Source organism: Excalfactoria chinensis, chromosome 8, assembly GCF_039878825.1.
Source record: "Excalfactoria chinensis isolate bCotChi1 chromosome 8, bCotChi1.hap2, whole genome shotgun sequence".
Taxonomy (NCBI): domain Eukaryota; kingdom Metazoa; phylum Chordata; class Aves; order Galliformes; family Phasianidae; genus Excalfactoria; species Excalfactoria chinensis.
Window position 1 is genome coordinate 26,681,239 of NC_092832.1, and position 23,987 is coordinate 26,705,225.

At 48.5% G+C, this 23,987-nt stretch overlaps 1 protein-coding gene across 4 annotated transcripts in view; it reads left to right on the top strand.

The window, feature by feature from the left end:
* Positions 1–23,987, top strand: part of PDE4B (phosphodiesterase 4B) — a 132,667-nt gene that overhangs the window by 30,878 nt on the left and 77,802 nt on the right. Inside the window, exon 1 of one of the 4 annotated variants that reach the window (XM_072342561.1) lies at positions 4,027–4,811. The exons of the other annotated variants lie outside the window; for them this stretch is intronic. Within the exon in view, the coding sequence (XP_072198662.1) occupies positions 4,576–4,811 (236 nt within the window). The 5' untranslated portion in view covers positions 4,027–4,575. Of the gene's footprint in view, positions 1–4,026; positions 4,812–23,987 lie in introns of those variants that run through there. 4 annotated transcript variants of the gene reach the window in all.

Below are 23,987 nucleotides of genomic sequence, written 5' to 3' on the forward strand. Positions count from 1 at the left end.
TCAATGAATGTGGGCTGACCTGCTCTAAAGCAACTGGATGCTAATGAATTGGAAAGAGCTCAGGAGGCCTTCAGGGTAGAGCGGATCCTGGTCAGCCCTCGGGAAGCGCCTAGACGTGCGTAATTTCTTTGTGCTGCTGTCCAGACTCCCTAAAATAAGGACAGACTTTTCCAGTTGCTTCTTTCTTTTGCAGTTGGCTCAGCTCTTACTCTGCAAACGTAAGTGTTGCTAGGTGCTGTGGTTCTGTCTTCTGTGGCCATTTATAGCGCTCCAAAACGTCACTTCCAAGGTCTGTGCAAGAATTACTGGTGTCAGCCCCTCAGAAGAATTCAAAGGCCCCTCAGTCTGTGGGAACGGAGGTACAGGGTGTATGATTTTTGAACTACTGAATATAGCAAAAACTGATCTTCCATTGGTAATAGAAACTGCTGCGAATTGTAATTATTATTTTTGCCCCTTCAACGTGGGGAACTTGTCTTGCAAACCAGTAATTAGTGATGTATTTCTGCCTCTCGTTCAGCATTTCGATTTTGGAAACATTCAGGAAAATACAAGAAAAAATCCTCAAACATGTCATTTCAAGTTTTCTGTCACGGAGCTATTGAGAGACCATCTTTCAGAAGCTGAGCTTGTGAGCCAGCAGGCGTTGCAGCTGAGTGAAGGCAAGGACAGAGTATGAGCTCTGTGCTTTAAAAGATGAAAAGAAAACAAAACCCAAACCATAAAACCTCCCACCTGTGGGCTCAAAAGACATGGTTCCTGCGCTGGGCTTCTATTAAGGATGTTATTAAGGGAGGGCTGGAGCAGTTTATTGCATGCAGCTTCCAGATAATGTTTTTGTTGTGACATTTATACTGTTATTGAGCATTGGGTTTGCTCTGCGTTCTCTGGTTGCTGTGCTGTGTTGGGGCTCTCTTCCTTGTGGTGGGAAGTTGTGGCTGATGGAGCGCGTCTCAAATTAGGACGGTGCTTTCTTTTTATTCAGGCTAAGTGACTATTTTAAAGCATCAGGTTTTGGTGCGACGGTTTAAAAATGTCAATCATAGGTATATGTTTAAGTAGAGCGTGTCATCAGCTTTGCTGCTTCTTTGAATGGAGCGAACAGCGAAATATGGCTTAGGAGGGGTAGAATGAACTAGTGTGGGTTATGATGGGTAGGATTAAGGAGTGTAACGCCTGCCCCCCACGCTGTTAGTGTTGGGACAGGCACAGTGTGCATCTTGGTTTCTGGCAGTAACATTAGCATTATCCTTTTGGGATGCTTTGTGCGGGGTTGCAACAACAACCTGGGTAAGAGAGGAGCTCCCAGCTGCTAGTACCTCAAGTCCCCTAGTGAAAAGTCACCTAACTAAAAGTCAGCTCCTCCCTTCCCGCAGGAGCATGCAGGACATCTCGCAGTCACTTCTTCCCTGCTGTTTTATTTTATACTGGCAACTCCGACTTAGAAACAGGTAAAGAATAGTGCTAGTGTAAAGAAAATGTATGTTTTCTTGTTGCTTAGCAATTGTGCCTGCTCTCAGCAGGGTGAACACCAGCCTGTGGTGAGGAGTTGTGAGCTTGGCAATATTGTTTTCCACCTATATTAGTTGTTCTATTAAAAAACATTAAAATCTTCTCACACTCTAGGAAGGTTGTATGAAAAAGCACCCAGTTGAACTCTGGAAAATTCCTTAATTCCCCCTGCTCTTCTGAGCTCTGTTTCTTTCACCCCTGCTGGGCCCTTCTTTAATCATCTTTCCTGCCTCCATCACTCTTCCTTTGTATGACCAGTCGCTTTTCTGATCTGAAATTCCTTATTGCTCATGGACAGCCCATCTCAGCGCACACATTAGTCCATAAGGGCAGGCACATCTCTGTTGTGTCCTCTTGTGTCACACTGCATGAGTTCAGGCAGCAGCAAGATGCCTGTTGGCCATTTTTTGCTTGTATAGAGGGGACTGCAGGGGGCTGAGCCTTGTGCCTGGCTGTTCTGTCTGCCCTCGTTCCCTGTTGCTGACTGTAACCTCAACAAGTACAGTCATTTTTCAGAACTACTGCCAACTTTATTCTTATACATGCCAGTTACTTCACGTCCCTTGAGATGTTCTCACCTCTTCTCGGATTACCCTGAAGGAAAGCAGCCTGTCTCGATGGAATTCCCGTCCTGATGTCGGCAGTGACTGTACAGACACTGGCTGTGTGCAGTGTGTGCCAGCGTGAAGGATGGCAGCCCACACAGTGAGCTCAGCTAACCAGCAGGTCCCAGCGCTGCCGAGCCCAGCAGAAGGCATGTGCTGTGCTTGTGGTGAGCTTTTGGAACACTCTGTTATGTGTCCTGGACCTCAGCATGGCCGAGCTCCTGTGTTGTGGCTGGCCAAAGCAGTGAGCGGCACTTGGCTTTTCATCCTTCATGTGTAAGCAAGGGGGTTACCTCTGCTCGTGCTCTTCTTTTCCCCACCTTGCTACCTTAGTCTTTCTTGTTTTCCTTCACTCTATCGGCAGCCTTGGCACACTGTACTGCAGTGTCCTCTGGGGGGTTGGTACCTCATTGCTAATTGATGGTGTCCAACTAATGAGAAGCACTCCCTAAATGGATGCTGCTAGTGAAAGAGCTTTGGGTTCGGGTAGGGAAGTACCAACTCGGTATGAGGAGCGTGCCATGGTGCAGCATGCTTTATTGCAGAGTGCCTCGAAAGGATGGGTTCCCCTTTTATTATCTCCTTGCTATTTCAGCAGCTTAATGAAAAGAAATGCAGTCTCTCTAATATAAGATCTGTTCTCATTTCAAAATACCTCATTTTGGTTCCTGGTGAGTTAGAAAATTCTTTTTTTTCTCGTCTGGAATTCCACATTCTAAGCATTTGCATGGCTTTTATTTCTCATCCAGCACTGCTTTCAGACTTCCCTTTGTCTTTCCCTGGCTGTCAGTACAGTGGAGATGAAGCACAACAGATCACAGTCTAACACGTCATAGCTCCTGAAGCATTAAATGTTCCTGTTCAGCTACTGTGTGAACCTCTAAGCATGAGATAACGCTGCAGTTTGCACCATCCTTAGGTTATGCTCAGGGAGATTTTTCTACTTCTTTTTTCTAATGACCGTGAATGCTGAGTAGCTTAGTGGGCATGGTGTCTGGTACCTGGGATAGGAAGCCCTATAGAGAGCCTTTTGCTTGGTGCTGAGGAAGGCATGTGGATGTTTCTGCAAAGGCACATGGATGTTTTTGCAGGCTGTTTTGGGGTATAACTGCAAAGAACCCTGGAGCTGATGGGGCTGCAGGTGATCAGCAGTGTGTGATGGCATGCTGTGCAGTCCCCATCTGCATGGGGGTTCTCTTTCCTTTCTCCTCCTCCCTTACATAGGATTGCTGTATTTACATTTCAGGGTCTCCTGGTTCTGACCAGCTGGAAAGATGCTCTCCCTCTCTCTCTCTGTCAGCATCTCATCTTTAACTTCCTCGTACCTTGTGCTTGCGTGGTGGGTTTTTTTTGTACTTGAAAGTACAAAAGTTGGTTTTGTGGTGTTTACATCCAGAGCAGATTTAGTTGTTGTTGTTGTTGTTTCTAAATCCCCGTATGGCTTCTATTTTTTGGCATGGACATGCTCTGTCCTGGCAGTGCGGGCAGCCCCTGCTCACTCACTACACAGTGCTTGCTTGGGGGCTGCCGGTGCTGAGCTGCCCCTTGGCCATACATGGGGAGCCAGGGTGCCAACGCACAGTGCTGCTCTCAGCTACATCTGTGCCGTGTGCGTTCTCACGGCCTTTGTTCTTGCAGAATGTTATTTGTTGTGTTATTTGTTGCTTCTTTTTTCTCCCCCCCCACCTCCGTTTTAGACCTTTTCTTGCCGTGTGCATCTCTCACTGTCAGTGCCGGAGCCACAGTTCTGGGTCCCTCTGGCTGTACCCGACAGCAGCAGCACGGCCCCCAGCTTAGGCTATAGCACTGCGTGGGAATCCGACCCGCTCATAGTGCAGGACAGAGCTGAGCAGAAGCCACTTGTCAAAATAATATCGAGCCAATAACACGCCATGGGTGGAGCTACTGCGGTAATGGCTAAAACTAAATCTGAATGGAGACCTTTTTGTTCAGCATCCTGGGTCTGAATGAAGCGGGGTACCTGGCTCGCCACAGACGCAAGAACCCCTCGATTTGATCAGCACCCACCCCAAAATGCATGCAGCGTTGTTGTGCCGTGCAGGTGTGCGGAGCCGGAGCCTCCTGTGCAGGGGTTGATCAGCAGAGGGTCCTGATGAATTTTTCATGAGCGGGCGCACGGCTGAATGAATGCAGCGAGTGTCGGCGTGCAGCTCGCGGCCGGCCCCGTCTGCAAGGAGGCTGCTGACACACAAACACGCTGGCGCATTTTCAGGGGGAGCGCCAGGCTGATAAAGGCTTTTCTGACAGCGCCGGCTTCTTGTTATCCTCCCCTTTCTGCTGCCGTTGCTCCAGGCAGCCTTCGCGTTTGGAAGGCAGCCTGGTGAATGAGTGGGATAAGCCCTGCCGATTTATCAACGTTTTTAATCTGCGGCGATGCCTGCGTGATGCGTTTTTGTTCTGCTTTCTGAATGGTGAGAGCTCGCGTAACGTCTGAGCTATGACGGCAAAAGATTCTTCCAGGGAACTTGCTACTCCGGAGTCAGAGATTTACATCAGGACTTTCAAAGAGCAGATGCATTTAGAACTGGAGCTTCCCAAGCTGCCTGGGAACAGACCTACGTCTCCAAAGATCTCTCCCCGCAGCTCCCCGAGGAACTCTCCGTGCTTTTTCAGAAAGTTGCTCGTGAACAAAAGCATCCGCCAGCGCCGGCGCTTCACGGTGGCACATACATGGTAAGCTCTGCTCCGTGCCGGGGGGTGACGGAGCAACAAAGGTAGCTGCGTTTTGGGCTGGAAAATGCACTGGGTTTCATTCGCGGCAAGAGTTGGGTGAATGGAGCGGAAGGCAGCCCAAATGTGTACAAGGCAGTGCCTCTGCGATTGGCATTCAGCTGCTGCTCCCCAGCATACATCCAGCCCATTATTCCCCTGCGCGGCGGCTGGTCACCAAACAAAGAGGCAGCCAGGAACTTTCCCGGGCGTTGCTGCTGCCTCTGGGAGGCTGCGGGGATGGGTTTTGGCTCCCCCAAGACATGCTCTGTCTTTGCACCCATAGATAACAGCACAACACAGAGCAGGCTGGGAATGGTCCTCCTGGGGCTCAATCCTGGAAAGGGCTTTAACTTGATGCCGAGTGCCTTCTGCCCATTGTTACCTGCTTCAGATATCCCTTCTTTCAGCCGTTTTTTCACAGAAATTCTGGCTAAGAGCTGTCTTTTCCTTCCAGTTGCTAACCCCCAGCAGCCCATTTGCATGCCATTGCAATTCATGGTGAGCCGCCTCTGGCCGTCAGTTCTGGTGGCTGAACCATGCTGTCAACAGAGATCCAGTGCACAGCTCTGGGAAACCAGGGGAAAACACGTTGGTCTATTTTCTAAATGGTGAACCTTGGACAGCCCACCTTTTCAGTTCCCCACCTGTCTGTAAATACACACTGGGTAGCTGTGGGACTCGCACCAAAAACTTTCAGTAGCACTGGCATTTTCAAAGCTTGCTCATACAGCCATGTTAATGGCCTTCCTGTTCTGCAGGGGGAAGCAGAGGAGGGAGGGCTGGGCTGTCCCCTGAGATCCATGTGGGCCGGGTGCTCAGTGTACCCCGGTACCATTGCTGTATCTGCTGCTTTTGGAAACAGGATGTTTCCAACTGGGACCACTCTGCAGCACTCTGTGTGTTCCTCAGCTTCCTGCAGCCTTTCAGTGGGGTATAGGCAGTGGTGTTTAGGTGTATATGTGTGGGTTCCTCGGGCAGCTGTCATCTCTCACAGCACGGTACCAGGAGGTGCTGCCCATCCTGCCCCGCTGGCTTGGCCTGAGAAATTGGGCTGCTGGGAGTTAGTGGGGCACACTGGGTGTCCGTTGTGTGGGGAAGGCAGTGAGTCTGTGTGCACACACACACCTGGGGATGTAGCTGATAATCCCTTGGACCAGTGGAGGTGGGATTATCCTGAGGTCGTTGTTTAAGGGTGGAAGGTTCTCGTGCTCTTTCCGTTGGTGTCTTTAGAATCAGGTTCTGAGTTGCACATAACAGGTTTTAACCTTACAGAAGGAAACTGCTGTGGAAGTGATGAAAATTACCTTTGCAAGGAAAGGTTTCCGACCTGCTCGGATGCGTGTGCCTGGCAAGCAGTCGGGGCGCAGCAAACTCAAGCGTACTGTCAGCTTGCTGTAGCATCTTATGAAACAGGAGGGAGTTGACTCTGTAAGTGTGATGCAACATTTGTTAGATTGTCTGGAGAGCTGTGCTGCACGTGTGCTGTGAGCAGGGCGCTTCCAGCAGGGCGGCTGGGTCTGCTCATTAGCTGCAAATCTCTTGTGCAGAAGCAGGAGAACATCCATCACCTGTGCTGCGCAGGAAGGCCGCTTATGTAAGGTCCCCTTGTGCCGTGAGGACGTGTGGCTGGATAGGAAGAGCCTCAGAAGTAATGCAAACCACGCAATGATTAAAAGGGAATTAATCCACCCTTCTGAAAATCACATAATCTTTAGCTTTCATAGTGTGGTGAACAGAGAACTTCTTCTGTGTGGGGATTAGCGGCATGGTAAATGGTGATGTTTCACCACCTTTATCCGCACCGCTAATCTCATTACTTGATGAATCTCCTGTTCATTCTTCTGTGCTCTTTATTTTCAGTTTTCTGTCTTAATTGCTCTGCTCCTTTGCTTTTCAATCCATCATCCTTTCGAGGTGTTCTCCTCCTTTTCTAACTGAGCGCATTTCAACTTCTCTCTCCTGGTTATACGGATGAAGTCTGTCATCACCATTCCTCTTCTGTATCCAGTCACTTTTCAGCAGCAAACAAAAAAACAAGACTGTGATTCAAACACTTCTGTGCTCTGAATGTTCCCCCCAGGACCCAGTTGTCACGACAGTACATGCCCAACATGTCAGCACAGTGCCCTTCGCCATCTGCCACCGATCCCTGCCTGCCTGCAGCCCTCCTATCACATGCGGTGGCTGCTGCTGTGCCCAGTCTTTGAATACCTCTTCCATGGAACCTAGCAGTACTGAAAAGTGTTAAGCCTGCGCTCTTTTTCCTCTGCCAGAATCCACAGGTCTCATTCTTCCATCCCACACTTTTGTCCTGAAGATGTTGAAACCCCCATCCCATTTCTTCCTTTCTGCAGCCAGCCTTGGTACTGGTTGCGTTTGTTGGCTGCTGGGGGGAAAAGAGCAGGCGGCAGCAGAGGTAAGTTGCTACGTGGCAGCAGCCCTCTGAATGCAGAACATGCAGGGCAGCCCACTTGGAGTGCTTCCTGCGGAGAGGGGGAAGCAACTCCAGCAGGCAGGGGGACACTCCATGCTCAGCATACCCTTCTCTCAGCACCCTGCCCTGCGCTTTCTTCTCATCTGCCATCTTCCTTCCATCAGAGCTGTTAGAATCGCTGTGGTGCCACCCAAAGCAAGGTTCTGCTCAGCAGGGCCCCGCAAGATCCTAAGTATGTTTTAAAAGGCAGAAGCTCTTTTCTAGTGTTCTCTGCTGCTTTTAATTGAGATTAATTTAAATATTTGCCTTCAACTGTATACAGTTTATACAACGTAGATCACTTAGTTTAATAACGTACAGCCATCAGCTGTGTTCTGTTGAGAAACAGCGTTGTAATGAAGTGTTTTCTTAGGGTACGATGTTTATTGTCTTATCTAAGACTTTTTATTTCTTTGTTTGCAAATGAATTTCTATCTCCCTTTCATTGGTTTGGCGAGTTTACGTGAGTTCTCTGCTGGTAGCAGTTACCTATGGAGTAAAGAATGCACAAGGTAGGATGGAAATGGCACGGTAGGAAATCTCGCTTTGTTTTGTTCTTTTGGTTATCTTTCAGTGCAGTGGAAATGCCAACACATTTGCTTTGTAAGGTATGCTGCAAAATGTGAATCATATGCTAGCCTTAGTTTTGTTTTTTTTGAAAACATGATCTGTTTTCATTGCAAAATAATCTTCTGTGGTGGAATTTATTAAGTTAAATAGTATGGCACAATCCAGTCAGAGGGGTAGCATTTGAGCTCGTTCCAAGCCTGGTGAATAACAACTGATCTGTTTAATTACTCGGAGCTGCACGACGTACTGTAGGCACATCACAGCTATCAAGAGAAGTAACGCTTTGTTTTGCTTTCTGAGCACCGAGCTTCTGGAACCAACTAATAAAGGCTGAACTAGTTGCAACCGATGCTGCAACAGGAGTTTAGACGATTCCCGTTTTGGAGACTGTCTGTATACTTGAAGTTGCTGAGGATGACGAGCGTTTACGAGACTCATGAATCTCCTCGGTCATTTTGGCACAGAATCCCAGGCTTGGAAGGGAGCTTAAAGCACCCCTCTGTCTGACCTCCTGCCATGGGCAGGGCCAGCTCCTGTAGCCCAGGTGCCCAGGGCCCCATCCACAACCTTGGGCATCTCCAGAGGTGGGAGGCCCACAGCTCTCTGGGCAGCAGGGCCAGGGCCTCACTGCCCCCATGGCAAAGTATTTCCTCCTAGTGTCCTCAGGACCCTCACAGAGCTGCTTTTGGGGAGAATGAAAGGGACCTCAGCTGCACGAGTCCTGTTCTAGGTTGAATTAGGAACTGGCTTTTGTTTTGGAGGCAAAGGTGGTCAGTCTCACTGTAGTCTGTTTCCATCTGAAAGCACCGTATGATATGATTTTGGACGCATTTCAGCTTTGCTATATATGTAGCAGGATGCGTTTCCCTAGTTTTGGAGTTGAATAGCATGCTTGTCTTTACTTCACAAACAGTTCTGGTTTTGTTTTTCACTGGCTATTGATACAGCTTCAAGCCTGTGTTCATTTGGAGAAATAGGCAGAGGAATAGGCAGTTTATTCTCTTGCTCGCTGGTATTGGACATGTGAAGTTGCTCTATTATTTGTTGAAAATCCAAGGAGAAAGGAGCTGAATCAAGGAGGGAAAAGGATGGGGAGGGACAGGAGGTTCTCTTCTTTTTATCCATGCTGGATACATTTTTCCACACATCCCAGGAGAAGTTCCTGAGCAACAGCCACAGAGTGGCAGGGAAGGTTCCAAAGGGCACAGAAGTGAGGAGGGCTCATGGAACAGCAGATGTAAGAACACACAGCAAACCCAAACCCTCTGGGTGGTCCTTAAACTGCCCTGTCAGCCTGCATTGCCTTGGGGCCTTGCTTTTTGGTGCTGGAGCTGGTTTCCAGTAGTGACCGATGAGGCACACTTGTATCTGCCGCATCATCTGTGCACTGTGGATGAGCTTCGCTGCAGAGCCATACGTTCTCTTGTTTGCCATTGTTTTTTATCTTTGTCAGCTTTGTTTGTTTGCGAGTAACCCCAGCAAGCCCTCAGAAATGACTTATCTGTGTTTCGTTTCTGTTACCCTACAGTATTTTAGTGGAACATCACAGTGATCCCATGACAGTGACGTGTTTCTTTGTCACCCAGGGCAGGTTTGGGGGTCATTTAACAGCTACGGTTGTAGGTTCTTCTGTAATTATCGTAGCACGAGGTTTTTGTGGCAGTGCAGTGGAAAATGCTCTTGGCAGAGGTGAATTACTGCAGTGTCACAGAGAATGCTCTGCTGGTTGGTGCTGTGATGGGCAGATTTGCAAACATAGATTTGGAGAAGCAGAAAGAGGAGAAGAGATTGGGGAAGTTAAAATGTGAAAATTAGGGTTGCTCTCAGTCTCCTAATGGAGGACGTGAATGAGATACAGAAGTAAACAAGCTGCACTCTGCTGAAGGGGTGTGATGACTTTTAGCAAGCGTCGTGCCGTTCTGCACAGCATGAACGTGTTTGCATCCATGTTCATTATGCCTTCACATTGACTGCTTGCCTTTTCCACGCTGCTGTCTGGTGTGACAGAAAGCACAGTGCTTTGCAAATCAGTGGGCAGCAATGCTTGACATCTGTGAGTCTGTGCAACATAAGGCTATAATATCAGGCTGTAACTGATAGTAAATATTTAAGGCTGTATCTTAGCTGATAGTAAATACAGCGTAATGCACTGCTATAGAGGCACAAGCAGAATGCAGAGGTGGAACGAGAAGACTGATGCCAGAGCAGGTGCTAAAGTTTTGGGTAGAATGCTGCCCAGGTAGTAGTTTCCAAAAATGCCTGCAGAGGTGGAGTCTCAGATAAGGCTCCATCACTGGGAAGCACTGTAAGAAAGAGCAAGTTTGAATTTCTCAAAGGTTTTTGTTCTCTCAGCACTGTCAATAGGTATTGCTGAGGAACACGTCGGGAATTAAGCAGTGCAGGAAGAAGACAGGAGAAACAGCCGTGTGTTTACCAATGCATTTATTTTTTCATTGCTAAAAGGACCTGGTTTTGTTGTGGGCGAAGCACAAGTGGTACCTCCTGATGGCCACATCTGTCCTCGTGCTGTGCTGCACTGTGGTCTACTCCAGCCTGTTCCATTTTCCACATCACTGCAGTAGGGTGCCTGAGTAGGAATCAATTGGGCCTGACCCAGATTGCTTTGGTGTTTTGACTTTCCAATACAGTGGGGAAGTGTGGAAGAACCCAGGGTGAGCAGGCTGTGAGGAGGGAGGGCACTGAGGGAGGAGGAGGGGGCAGGCACTGTGGATGTGGTTCTTTTGTTGCTGCGATGATCTGCTATGCTGGGAAGCTGCCTGCTTTGCTACCGACCAGAACTTGTTTTACCATAAGAGGAAAGCTTTATGGGTAACACTAGGATGCCTGCACTCACCGCAGCTGAATTACCTTTCTGTAGTCAATGGCATGTTGTGTAGAGCCCTTCTGCTTTTCTTTCTCAACAAGAAAGCTGCATTTTATCATGATGGAGCAATTAACTGCAGCTTTCTCCACAATAGCTTGCAACGCTATGAAAGAAAACCATCTGCCTGGCAGCTAATGGAATTAAATGGGAACCAGGTTATCAGTTTTTAGGCAGTAAGTCCGTGCTCTTGTGGTGCAAGAGCTCTTGTTGCACTCTCAGCAGCTCCGTGTGCAGCTCAGTCACCGTGCATGTGGTTCCCCAATGCGTCATGGGCAGCCCTCAGGAAAGGAGGGCCTTATTCTGAGTACAGATGTACATACAGCAGGTGGACCTGAGTGTTTGTGTACTGAATAATTACCATTCTGTTGCAGTGCGTGTTTGTCTTGTTAATAAAGCCCGTGCAGTAACATGTATTCTGTTTTATTGATTTCTGGCCTGGGTAGCCGTCTAGACCTTGGAATGGAAAGCGAGCATGTAGCTCCATCTGAAAGCATACCTCCCCAAAGGAAACATGAGGAGAAATTAATCTCATTTTATCAGTGAAGGAATACGAGAATCCAGTTAGTTCTCTTAGCTTAGACACGGCTCTTGCACTGGTACAGGTTGTCCAAGTGCATCCAGTTACAACAGAATTGCTTCATGAATAGTCTCCTTTTAAAACATTGGCATGTAGTTTTTACCCGTGTCCCGCAGTATTGACTGTGTGGTTTTGAAATGCACAGAATGTGGTCTGAAAGCAAGTGCTTGCTCCTTGCCTTGTCAGTACATAAAGAACTGTGTAAAGAGCCCTTGGTGTGAACTGGAAACATTTTGTGCAGCTCCTTTATTTCATACAGCTTTAATGAGCCCCGCTGACATTGTGCATATGCAGGTAATGACTGCAGAATGATGGACAACTTCATTAGGTTGGAGGGAAAGTTTTCTTTCATAACAATAATGCAGAATTAGCTCTTCCATTTTATTGGGTTTGTTATTACCAGGATAATTGGAAGATCTGATCCTGCATGGAGCCCACTGTGTTCTGGAGCTCATGCCACAGAAGGAGTCTGCATCCATTGCGAGTGCTGCGGTTGCCATCCAGCAGCAGCTGGTGCTGCCCTGGCTAGGTACTGTGAGAGCAGCTGCTGGGACCAGAGCCCAGTGTGGCTGAACAAGGAAGGCTTTGGGGCACTGCCCCACGCTTCTCAGCCTTCCACCTCTGGCCGTCACCTCTGAATGCTGCCTTCATGTTGCGGCCTCAGGGAAGTTTTGTCTGCTCCTCTCAGGTGAGGACCAGGTGTAAGTGAGCTACGCATTTACTGCCTGCGGGTCCTTTCATCCGCGAGTGATGGTGCCTGGTGAATACACTGCCAGCCTCCCAGCAGTGCGTAAGGCAGCCATCTATGTTTCAGAAATGCAGATTTCTGTGAGCATGCAGGAGCCAGGTGAGTGACAGATTAGTCAGACGTCAGTGCCAGCTTTCACGATCTTTATTAGAGCATCTGTGAGAGAACTGAGCGCTTCTTTCCTGAAGACTTGAAGACATGTATGCAGACTATTGCTGTTTAAATGCTGCAGAAAGCAAAATGGGGGGAGTGATTTACCTACCTAAGAGAGTAAAATCAAGTAGCTGCCTATCCTGACGCTATTCATACAGCACTGCAAAGCATAAGAGAAAGTGAATGGTGTTCATGATGTAATACATTTCTTCCTAGCCCTGCCTCACCTTCAGGAGCCTCAATTTTATCCTGGAAAGTCAAGTTCCTGTGAATTATCATAGCGATACCATTAGGTCCCAATGATTCTTCTGCCAGAGTACAATGAGTATTTGCTTACAATGTAAAGACACGAGTTGTTGAGCTCAGCTGCAGCCTAGGGCTGCCATAGCCTTACAGAAGCACCTGTGTCCAGTGGCCCAGTGCTGTTGCTCATCATGGAGTCTTTCCCTGCCCGGCCTCGTGGATGTAGTACACGGTGCTGATGCTTTCCTATGAATATGCTAAAAGCACAGAGATGGTAATGTGATCTTTTGAGCTGGATATCTCTATGTTGTCATCTATTGTTGCAGTTCCACATAACCTTAGTTTAGTACATTATTCTCATCTGGACGTATACATTTCTGGGAGATTCCCCTTACCCCACGACCTGGAATGTATTCCTGTTCTTGCCAAGGGCTGCTCATGCTGCAGCTTTCGCAGAAGCAGAAGTAGCAGCATAATGACCATCGATATGAGTACACTGAGTTAGAGCAGTGTTTCCTCTCTGCCATAAAAACAAGCTGTTTTTATGCGCCACAGATGGAGACACCTCTCTGCTGCTGGAAAATGGCATGGCACTCAGCGTGGGGTTTGCATGGCTTGTGCTAATGGCTGAGTGGTTGGGAGTCCTGCTGTAGGGATTCTGACACAGGCGTGGGATTGGTTGAGGTTCTAATTCCTGGACATTAATGAGTGCTCATTTAAGAGGTACTCAGCCCATTTACCTTGTTCCTCCTCTCTCAAACAAGTTAGGTGGGAAGGAAATTGGAATATTTGTATAAAGGACAGATGAGGCGGATAATCCTAGGGAGGCTTATTTTTCATCAGCATTCGGTTATTGTAACAATGAGTGCATTCACAGTGTATACGAGGGCTTGGATTTCCAGGAGCTGTCACAACTGCAGAGCTTTTAGCACCTTTATTGTGTGTCCTCTGGTGGTACGCTGTGCAGGCTGAGCAGCATCCCCGCTGTGTCCCCTCCACCAGCTCAGGGCCTTTCCCTATGATTACTACTGATGTCGTTTACTTTGGGTTGGTGTGTTTGCTTCTGTCCTTATCTTGCTTTCCCATATTCTTTTTATTTGGGGGGGGTGATGGGTGTGGGATCACAGGATACTGTGGCTGGAAAACATGTGCTTCCCAGCTGCTGTCCTCTGCATGGGTTGCAGGTAGGCATGGTGGCCTGCTGTCAGATTAAGTGGACTGCACTCTCTGCTTTAGGGTGTTTCTTTAGTAGTTGGCTTAAGGAGGAAAAATCTCAAAGCCAGTGGTGATCGTATGCACCAAACTGATAGCTGTAGGTTAATGGTGGCAACCTCCAGACACTGTAACTTCTGAGGCTGCGTAAAGCTCTTTTCTTCCTTAGCCTGTGTGCCCTTCTAAATCTAGCCAAGGTCTGCACTGTCAGATGGGATCCCCTTAACAAACTGCACTGGGAGCTGTTGGAGGCCAGGAACATGAAAGTGGCTCTTGCGTTGTCCCTCTGGTGTTTGTAGGCTGGCTTTGGTGACATTGCTCCTTGCTTTCCAACAGCTTGTCGTTAGACTGAGCCAGCATTCATTGAACGTGTCCACCTTGGGGTCACACAGTTGTCACAGGGTAGCCCTTTCTTCCATGATCCTGAGCTCCTTTGGCTCCGGATGATGTAATAACATGGAAGGAACAAATGAGAAAAGACAGTGCAGCATAGAGAAGGTGATGCCAGAAGATGCAGGCTGGAAGAGCAGATGCAATGAGAAGCCCACGCTTCTGTACAAACATGACTTTGAAATAGGCTTCTCTGGAATGCAACGTCTTGGCAGTATCTGTATGTCTAGGATCTATAGTCGACTGCTGTCTTTTCATTTAACTTACAGAAGGGTTAAGCAGACACCTCTATGGACACATGGATGTTTTCTCGCTCTCTTCTGCTTACGTGAGAAGCACCTTCCTAAATCACCGAGAGCTAAGCTCTGCCTTGCTTTATAAAAGAGAGTGAAGAGAATCCGCACTACCGTACTTGAAAACTGCCTCCATAAGGAAAAAACATTAATCTCTAAATGTCAGGCTTTGCTATTTTTACTGCATATCCCGGAAAAAAAGCTCTTGTGTTGCTGCATGCGTTCCGGATTGCAGTACACAGCATGCCCGCCATGGACAATTAGTACCGTTTGTCGTGTGCTCTTACAGGGAAAGAAGCATTTGTAAGAAGTCATAAAAGCCTTCTGGTGGTCAGCTTTTTGTGGGTGGAATCTCAATCTTCCTCAGTGGTGCTTGGAAAGTATCGGGGGGGTTTGTGAGAACAGACCATGTATTTTGGCTTACAGTTCTACTTACTTGAATCCTGTGCAGTAGACCTCCATGGAAGGCCGAGTGAGAAGCGTCGGGGCTTTGCTTTGTGGGATAGAGATGTTTTCTGATGGGTTGTTTTGTTGTGTTCTGAGCATATTTCTATTGTTTGGATTTGCATTCTATTACTCATTAATGGTATTTGACAGCATACTCCCTCTGTAGTGTACTTGCTCAAAATCGCCTCCAGCTGTGCTTGAGAAATGGATTTGGTTTGAACGCTTGGTTAAAATAATTCAGAATAAGCTAAAAGGCCTTACGTCGATGTTAATTCACAAAGTGAAATTTGAAGAATACTATGAATTAAGATCCTGGGCCTGTTGTGTTACAGTAGATACAGAAAGCACTGACAAATGCTCCTCTTGGGCTGGGCTGGCCGTGCTGGGGAGGAGATGGGGAGGAAAGAGACTCTCTACTTGACTCTCAGGGCATCCTGAGGAAACCTGAGGAAATTCAGCGGTGCTAAAATGATGTGCAGGCTTTCTGCATTGTGCTTGCAGTCCCCTTTGGAGCAAACAGTGGGGTTGTGCACAGTTTCCTATCCAGGGCTGTGTCGGAGTGTGAGGTGCTGAGGTTGTCCCTGAGAGGTGGTTGGGCTTTGCTGCGTGCTCCCAGGCTGGCAGTGCTCCCCAGGGAGGGGACGGTCGCAGCAGTTGCTCTCTGGGTTTGTGTCCAGGCATCAGCTGTTGGGTTTTCTTTTCACAGCATTGAGCATTGAACAAATAGATGCTGTATGTCGTTGCTAAAAATCTAATTTCTGAGTTGGTACGGATGCAATTTCTCTCCTAAGGAAGGTCTCGGTTAATATCCGATTTCTCTCGTTATCGTCACATTAAGGCAAAGGAAAACAAATTCTCATTACTTCTGGACTTGAGGGAGAATATTTCCTATGTAATAAACACCGCAGGTTTGCTCATTCAAACGTAGCGGGGTGGAAACTGATTTCTTGGGGAAAGAGCAAGTGCTGGTTGTGGAGGAGTGGCAGCAGTCATTGTCAAATCCAGCTTATTTTCTTTGTGAGCGGAAAGGTCCTGGCTAGCAGTGATACAAACTTGAAATGGCATTGCCTGAGGCAAATAATACCCTGTCTAACGCGTTTGATTTTGCAAAGATAACAAGCTGAGTTACATTTCTGCTTTCAGTAATATTAATGGTTCAAGGAAAAGGACTATCAGAAACCAAAACAGACGATGAAATCTGCCCTTTATTCTAGCATCACTCGAGGTGAAAGCTAGCGGTGCCTTAAGGAAATCTCTGCAAAAAGTGGTCTTTAGTGGTTTATGAAGAAAAATAGAATTTGTAATGTGTTTTTGCGGGATTTACAGCTGCTGGGGGTTTGGGGGGGGGGCATTTGGTTAAATAGGTAATGAATAATTCAGAGCAGCTGATTTATGAACCCCGTCAGATAGCCCAGAAGTCAACTTCGCGGACAATGAGTGCACAGTGCTGGCTGAGGCCATGGCCCGCCGGGATGTCAGCACTGCACTGCGAGCGTGGGATGGGCAGAGCAGGAACATCTCCCACCAGGAGCAGCCAAGCCATTCCGGGGCAGGAGGGAGGTGGTGGGCAGGCACCTGCTGAGTGGGGGCAACGGCCGTGCTGCTGCGCTGTGCTCTGCTGAGTTACGGGAATGGGAAGCGAAGGAAGGGGGAGGTTTCCCTGATGAGCCTGCAGTCTTAATTAACCAGGCTTAACAAAAACAATTACCACAGATGAAGCTTAAAAGGAGATAAGAGAGATAGAAGTGCATCTCTAATAGGGAAGAGAATGCAAGCAGAGATTTGAATGTGGGAAGGTGCCGTGCCTCTGCCTGGGACAGCAGATGCCAACACGATGCCTTTCCTGTGCAGCCAATGGCCTATTTCCATATGGGATCTCTTGATCTGCGTGTTCAGGAATGTAAATTTCCAAGCTGAGTACAGCATTTCGGAGACTTAAAAGCACATCTCTTTGCAGCGTGTGCTCTTCACCTCTCCATGCAGATGCATTTTGAAGGAACTTTGGGTTTGAAGTTACACAGCAGTCTCTGCAAAATGGCAGTATGTCACTGCTGGAAAGAACTGTTTTCTCTCTCAGTGTGACCCACATGCAATTATCCCACGTTCCGTGCTTGCCATGAAGCTGGGCATCCTGGGGCTGTAGCACTTGAGTGGATATGAGCAGATGAAGGGCAGGCTGTGGGCAGGCATCACTGCTCTGTCTGTCGTGGTGGAAGGAAGTGGCTGTGACCTCTGGGCATATCAGAGCCGCTCGGTGCTGCTCAGCCAGCCCTTCCTTGGGCACATGTCTCCTTCCAGTTGCTTCTGTGCAGGAGACAATGGGGAGATATCATTGTGGTCACCTGGTCTGTCACGGTGCTGTCTGTTTGGGGGCTGGGAACTGGGGGACGGCAGCAGCGAGACGTTGGCAAAGTTGGAGCATGGATCTGTGCAGCTTCTTGCAGCTGAATGGGATTTGACTTCACGCACAGAAGTTAAATGGATGTGATAACTCCGGCTGGCTTTGTCACCGATAATTCCTGCCTGGAGCAGGATATTAAAAAGGACAAATGAATTAAAAACAAAACTGCTACTGACGGCGCATTTTTATTTCGCTCTCTTAATGTTAAATTAATTGTTGACAGGGATTATTTAGGCAGAATGGGTTTGTGCTATAGTTTAAATTAAGCCATTGTGCTCTTACTTAGAGTGCAGAAAAGAACCTTCCAAATTTTGAAAAGGTCGCAGCTGTTAATCATCTCGGGAAGGCAATAAAATATTCCAGTAATGACTCAACTGAAAGGAACAGCCGCGATGTGGAACGCAGCGGTGCGTGCGGCTGTCCGCGAGGTGCAGCGGGGCCATGGCTGCTGGGGAGCGCGTGCAGCTGATAGCTGGCCGTGATTAATTCCTCTTGTCAGCCCTGGTGGCAAAGGTTCCCAGCTAGCCGTGCTCATTGCAAAGGAATGCAGTCTTTGGGGGGGGGCTGTTTTTAGCTCTTTGGTTTAGGAATTGTAGATCCCTCCTGGGTCAGATGTTGGGCTCCTCGGGTAGTGGCTGCGGTGTGAGAAACACCTTCTCTACATCTGCTTGTGTTAAATAGGAGGTGCAGGTACAGGGCAAGTCAAAGAATTAACAAGCTCTCGAGTGATCTAGAAGTCTTTGGTTAGCGAAACCACTAAGAGGGTCCTCCTTCCTCCCCATCCCTTAAAGCTGGGGGGTCCTTACTGAAAAGGAACACCTTCAGTAGCAGAATGACTTTGATTCTTCATTTTATCCCATTTTTCACTGTGATATGTTTTTTCACTGCTTGTATTGATACCTGGAAATGGATGTTGACAATCAGTGTGTGTTGGCTGTAACGTGCCTGAAAGATGGCTGTCTTCTGGTTGTAGCCATTCTTGATATTAATCCTAGTGGACCTTTTATGTTCTCCTTGTATTTCCTTCCAGACCCATCATTTCTCTGCAGCACACACTGCCAGTTCATGCGTTGGCATTCGGTTTGTTTTCCCTTGGTCAGTATCCATGGTCATTTTTGCTGATAAGTGAGCGACTTCCTCGTGTTTTAAGCAAATGAGATAGTAATCCAGAGACATCCGAGTGCCCTGCTGCTCCTGCATCTCTCAGGCTGGTGTGTTTTCCTGCACAGTTTGCTTTGCCAAGGCTTCTATCAGCCGCAGCATCTCTTTATTTGTTCCAGCTCTTACCTGTCTGTGCTTTGCAGGGTGCACACAAATAGGCCTTGAAGCTGAGGTGGAATATATTGGCTTCCCACCTCTAACCTTGTGTTTTTTCATTCCATGGCCATAATCTTTCCCTGAACTGGTGGGGCTGGGCTGTTTTCATTGGTGCGCCATGCGTGGGCCTCCTGTTGGATTTGCATTCTGTGCAGAAGATTAATCTCTAGGTCATCAAATTTGAGTCTTCTGGGGACAGACCACGAGGAATTCTCTGTGCTGCGTGTTTCTGAGTTGCTGTTCATACAGAAAGTGCCTTATCCAGATGGCAGCTCCCCTTACCCCTCCCATTGTGGAGTCACAGTATGTAAGCGCAGGCTGCTTGGGGCTGAGCTCTGTTGTTTCTACCCAGTGTCCCCACAGGCACATGGTACCTTGCAGCATGCCCAGAGGCACGCAGTGGGTGGCAGAGGCTGTTCTCTCTCCCAGGAGTTACCTGGCAGCCTGAAGCACGGCCTCCTGGAGCACAGTCTGTGTAATATGTGACTTTAGTGAACATCCTGGTCTGGCCACCAGCTGTGCCCACTCCCTCTGATGGACCCCTTCTGTCCCTGTGGTGGGAGAGGGGGGTTCTGCATGGGCTGTGCTGGAAGGTGGGAGTCAGAACTGCCCTCCTATAGGTACCAGAGCCCCAAGCAGCAATGGCTGAGCAGCGCTGCTGCTTCCCATCAGACTGACAGTGCTGCTGAGTGGAGCCCAGGTCTTCTCTGGAACATGATTTTTAGGGTAGCAATAATTTATCCACAGATTCTCCTGTAGCTGGGAGAAGTCTTGGCATGTGAGAGTCAGCGCAGCTCTGGGACACGTGCATCTGCAGGAGCATGTGTTATGACAGCTCCCATATGTTGCCACCTACACGAGGAAATGTGATTTCTGCCTCATCAGCCTTAATTCTTCCTGGGGGAGAACACGAGCGTTTCGCAGGGTGCTTGGCTGTTGACCAGTCTTCCACCATCGTTGCTCCAGGTCCCTCGTGTTTTTAGAGCCCGTTAATCTATTTGCAGCCCTGAAGTCTCTTGCTGCTCCCCATACATCAGCATCGTGTAAGTGATTTCCCTGTGCCTTGTCCATGAATATGTAACCTGTGATGGGAACTGTATGGGGGGCAGCAGCCATCCTGCTGTGAGTGCATGAGCTCTCCCTCAGGCCGCCCCTTTCCCTGTGTGGAAGGTGCCGTGTGGCTGTTGTGGGGAGATTATCCCAAAGCACAAATCAGATCTGTAAGAAGAGATTAAACTTACTTTTTTTTTGTTGTTAAGCTGGATTCATCCCAGGTTGGTCGGTGCTGCGGCTGGAGCAGTAGTAGACACAATCCAATGAATTCACCAATTGCCCTTTAGGCTCATTTCATATTTTTAATTGGTCTTTTGTCCCTTTATGAGCTGTCGTCCTGTGGGTCACGCTGTCAAGTAGAGCAATGGGTGTGTTTTATTCTCCACGTATAAACAACCAAGGTTAAACCTGCGGTCCCTGATGGAGCACTGCTGGGAGTAGTCCTGCAGTTCATCTATTAATGTCTAAGGGTTGAGGATCCTGGTGGAGTAACAGGGAAAGCTGTTCATGTTCTTCTCAAAGTAACTGGAAGTTTGGCCAGTCTAAAACCAGAGCGGCCACGTGATTGTGGTGACCCAGTGTCACCTTCACAGACCAAAGGGGAGCCGGTGCATAGCAGTGAGCCTCCTCCTGCACCCTGCAGCAGAGGGGCATTCTGGAAACCAAGGGTCATAAGAGGTTTCTTTCTTTTACTTAAGCGTGCTCCTGGGAGGTTTTTTTCCCCTCAAGGAGGCATGAGATGATTCACCGCTGCTTTCCTGGAGGAATTTTGGAGCTCCTGAGTAAGCAATAGCATCCCAATAGCGTGCACTCGTGTTGCAGCTTGTTTACTCGAGGAGATATGCATAACACGGGTTGTAACTCATTAATCTGGATGCATTTTCCTGTAACCGTTATATTAGTTTTAGACCCTTCTTAACCAATTTCATGGTGTTGATCTGCGTGTCGGGTCTGTGTGTAGACATCAAGGTTTGAAGAATACTTCCACTGAGAAGCCTGTACTTGTGTTGAAAGCTTTAATATTGAATTATTGATATTAGGCCAGCGGAGTGGATAGGTACGCTTGCCTCCAGCACTAGAAGCATATTGTTTAGCGCGCTGTAATCTCTTACAGTAACATTGTTCTTTTTCTTGCAATGCATATCTCTGTTTGGCTGACCGAGCAATGTTTTTTGCTCATCATCTCTCTATCCAGAAAGGCAAATGAGGCACTGTAGAAGCCTGGGAAACACGCCGGCAGTCACTTGCTTTTCCACATCTTACCTTTATGGGAGGTTATGTGAGCACGGGCATTCCAGATAGCTCCATGGGGGAAGGGGAAAGGCTGAGCCTTTGCCTGGGAAGGCTGTAAGGCCCAAGCACTGTTTGCACACCGCATCTTCATGGGAGCCTCCTGGCTTCTTGTGCAGTGTGTGGTGGTAGTAACATCTGCAAGGCATGAGGGCTGGATCTACAACGTAAGTAGTGCAGGGAGGGAGAAGGGTCATAACATTCTCATTGTTGCTTTTACCTGTGTCCTTTTCACTGCTGCTCTGTTGGTCTTGCAATTAAAGTCTCTCTCTATGCTTCTGATGAAGGTGCAGTCCGCTTGTGCATGTGTCTGGAGCAGGGAGTTGTAGGTCAGAGTGGAAAATAATTGCTGGAAAGATTGATGCCTGTGGTTGCATAAGAGCCCAGCGTCCCATCTGCCTGCCCCGGTTGTGGCACTGAACGTGCCATGGGCGCTGCCAGGACAGCCTCCTGTCCTCAGCACAGCTCTGTTGGGCTACAGGGCGCACCGTGGTCCACCATATCTCTCAGCAGGCTCATTCCATGCGTTGGATGTTTGCCTCTTTATACAGAGGTATAAAGGCTGTGGGCTCCCCTGCCTCCCTTCTTCGAATAGTTGTCATCCATAGCATTGCAGAAGCCAAGTTCCAGCAGCAGCTCCTCCACTCACTGCCCTCCGGGTGACTGCTGGGATTGCTGCTGTTGGTGTGGTGAAGCTCTGTCTGCATCCGTGGGTGCTGCTGTGCTCAGTAAGAGCAAATCCAGAGGGAGACAGTGAGGATCCACTCACTGTCTGTGGGCACTGTGTCCACACGGCGGTTGTGAGGGCAGGGCGCAGGCTGACTGCAGGAGCCATGAGCCCCAGCAGTGCCCCTGCCAGCTGGCTTTCCCCCACAAGGACCCGCTTTGGGAACACCGAGATGTGCAAATTCCTTGCGTGACGCAGAGCGTGGATAGCAGTGCTAGACACTGCCTATGTGCTGCCACCTCAAATGTGATAAAAGAAATAAATAGAAAGGGAGCTAGTCTGCTGCAAGTGCACGCTACCTAGTTACTATGGCAGTTAATCAAGGGACCATGGAAACAATGCAGCCCCATGTTCTGTGGCTGCTTCTGCCGCTCCCACCTTTAAACTGGGTCAGCCAGAGGAGCAGGGAGCAGCGCTGTTGGGGTGGGGGCCTGGCTGCATCTGCGGGCTTTGTGTTTGCAGAGAGGGAGGAGAGGAGGTGGTGAGGCAGCAAGGGGTCGTACTGGTAACGTGTGGTGCAGCATTTGGGAAAACAAAGCAGGGATTCCCGGATCAGGAAATCTTCCTGGCAGTCTCTAGACTGCATCCACGTTGTTTATGTAACAGGAACAATCTCTTTTGATGTCAAAACACTGCCCAGGTTTGCTCGGGCGGGATCTCAGTGCCTCATGTCTTCCTTACTGAGGGATAAATCTGTGTACCATTAAGCTGATTCTTGGGCCTCTTCTTGTCTTACGTAACAGAATGAAGGACAGCTGCTGATGTTGGCCAGGTTAATTATACCTCTGTGGATAATCCCTCACTCTGTTTGGTTCCAGCTGTTCTGGATGGAGCTTGGATGGACCTACCCAGGGTTTGAAATGCAGCAATGCTGCGTCTTTAATCAGCATTCATTTTGTTTGTCATGCATCTCACCACAGCAGCTGGCAGCCTGGATGGAACCACTCGGGTCCCAGCTCCAACAGTGTCACTCTGTTGTATTTCTGACTTCAGGAGGGCTCACGCAGTGAGTGCAGCCAGGCTGACCTCCTGTTGTGTTAGCAACTCTCTTGTTCTGTGTCTTCAGCTGGGAGCATTCCTGGGTGTCACTTACTCCTAAGTTAATAGCTGCTTTGCTGTGTGTGACACGTGGTGTGTTCACTCGCCTCGGATTTTGTTCTGCGAGGTAAAGTCACGCAGTTTTCTCTAAAAAGAAATAAAAAATGGAATATAATTTCTATCAATTAAGTGCGTTACGAATGTTACCTAACATTCTCAGGGATTAAAATGAAGATTACTTCTTGTCACTGTCAGCATCCCTTCCTACATGCCTCTAAATACCGTTTCTGTTATGGAGAGCATTACAGTTACTGCAGCGTTGCAGTCCTAAGCTCCCCTTGCAAGGCCACCCGAAGGGCTGCGGGCTCCTGCTGTGCTTTACGAGACCTTCCTGCACTCCCAGGGCCCCTTCCAGGTATGGGCACATCCCCCCCATGCTGTGCTCTGCGATGGAGTTGCTGTGGTGAATGGAAAGCCTGGTTCTTAAACTGGGCATTGTATGGAGTAGAGTTGAACGCGGTCAGATCAAGAGCAGTGCCGAGCAATTGCCTGTTCCTGTGAGTTCCCAGCAGTGAGGACTAATTCATGGAGTTCGTTTATTTTTGCATTATGTGGTATGATTTTTTTCCTTAGCATTGAGGTAGATTCTCCATTTCTGCGTGTCTCCTTCTTCATTAAGCAATAATGCAGGGAGAGTGCTTAAGACACCTAAGCCCTCTACACACAAAAATGGATTTGGTCTTTGTTTGTAGTGCTCCAGAAAAGATATCACGGGGAGTTTTGACCTTTAAACATATTCTTTGGTGAGTTTTGATATTTAAATTGAAACAGTATTGTTCCTTTCCTCCTCTCTTCCCTTTAGAATAGCTCAGTAAGGTCCTGCAATGACATCTCGTGTGGCTTCAGCTTTTAGGGCTCCCAAAGAAGCCAAGGCTGCCATTGCTGCCACGATGAGGGAATGTGCAAACTGTGATGGCAGTGGGCAGGCAGGGCTGGGTGTGCGGCACCAGTGAGCCCAGGAGCTGGGATAGCAGGGATGGGGAGACCTGGGCCAGCAGCACTGGGAACTGCAGTTGGCTCAAAGAAGAGGGGATGCCGTGGTGCTGGATGGCAGCAGCACACTGAGCCTGTGGTTCCTGTGGGGTGAGGTGCTGGAACAGCTGCCCACAGAGGCTGTGGATGCCCCATCCATCCCTGGGGGTGTTCAAGGCCAGGTTGGATGGGGCTCTGAGCAGCCTGGTCTAGTATTAGATATGGAGGTTTGTGGCCCTGCCTACAGCAGGGGGGTTGGAGCTTTGTGATCCTTGAGGTCACTTCCAAC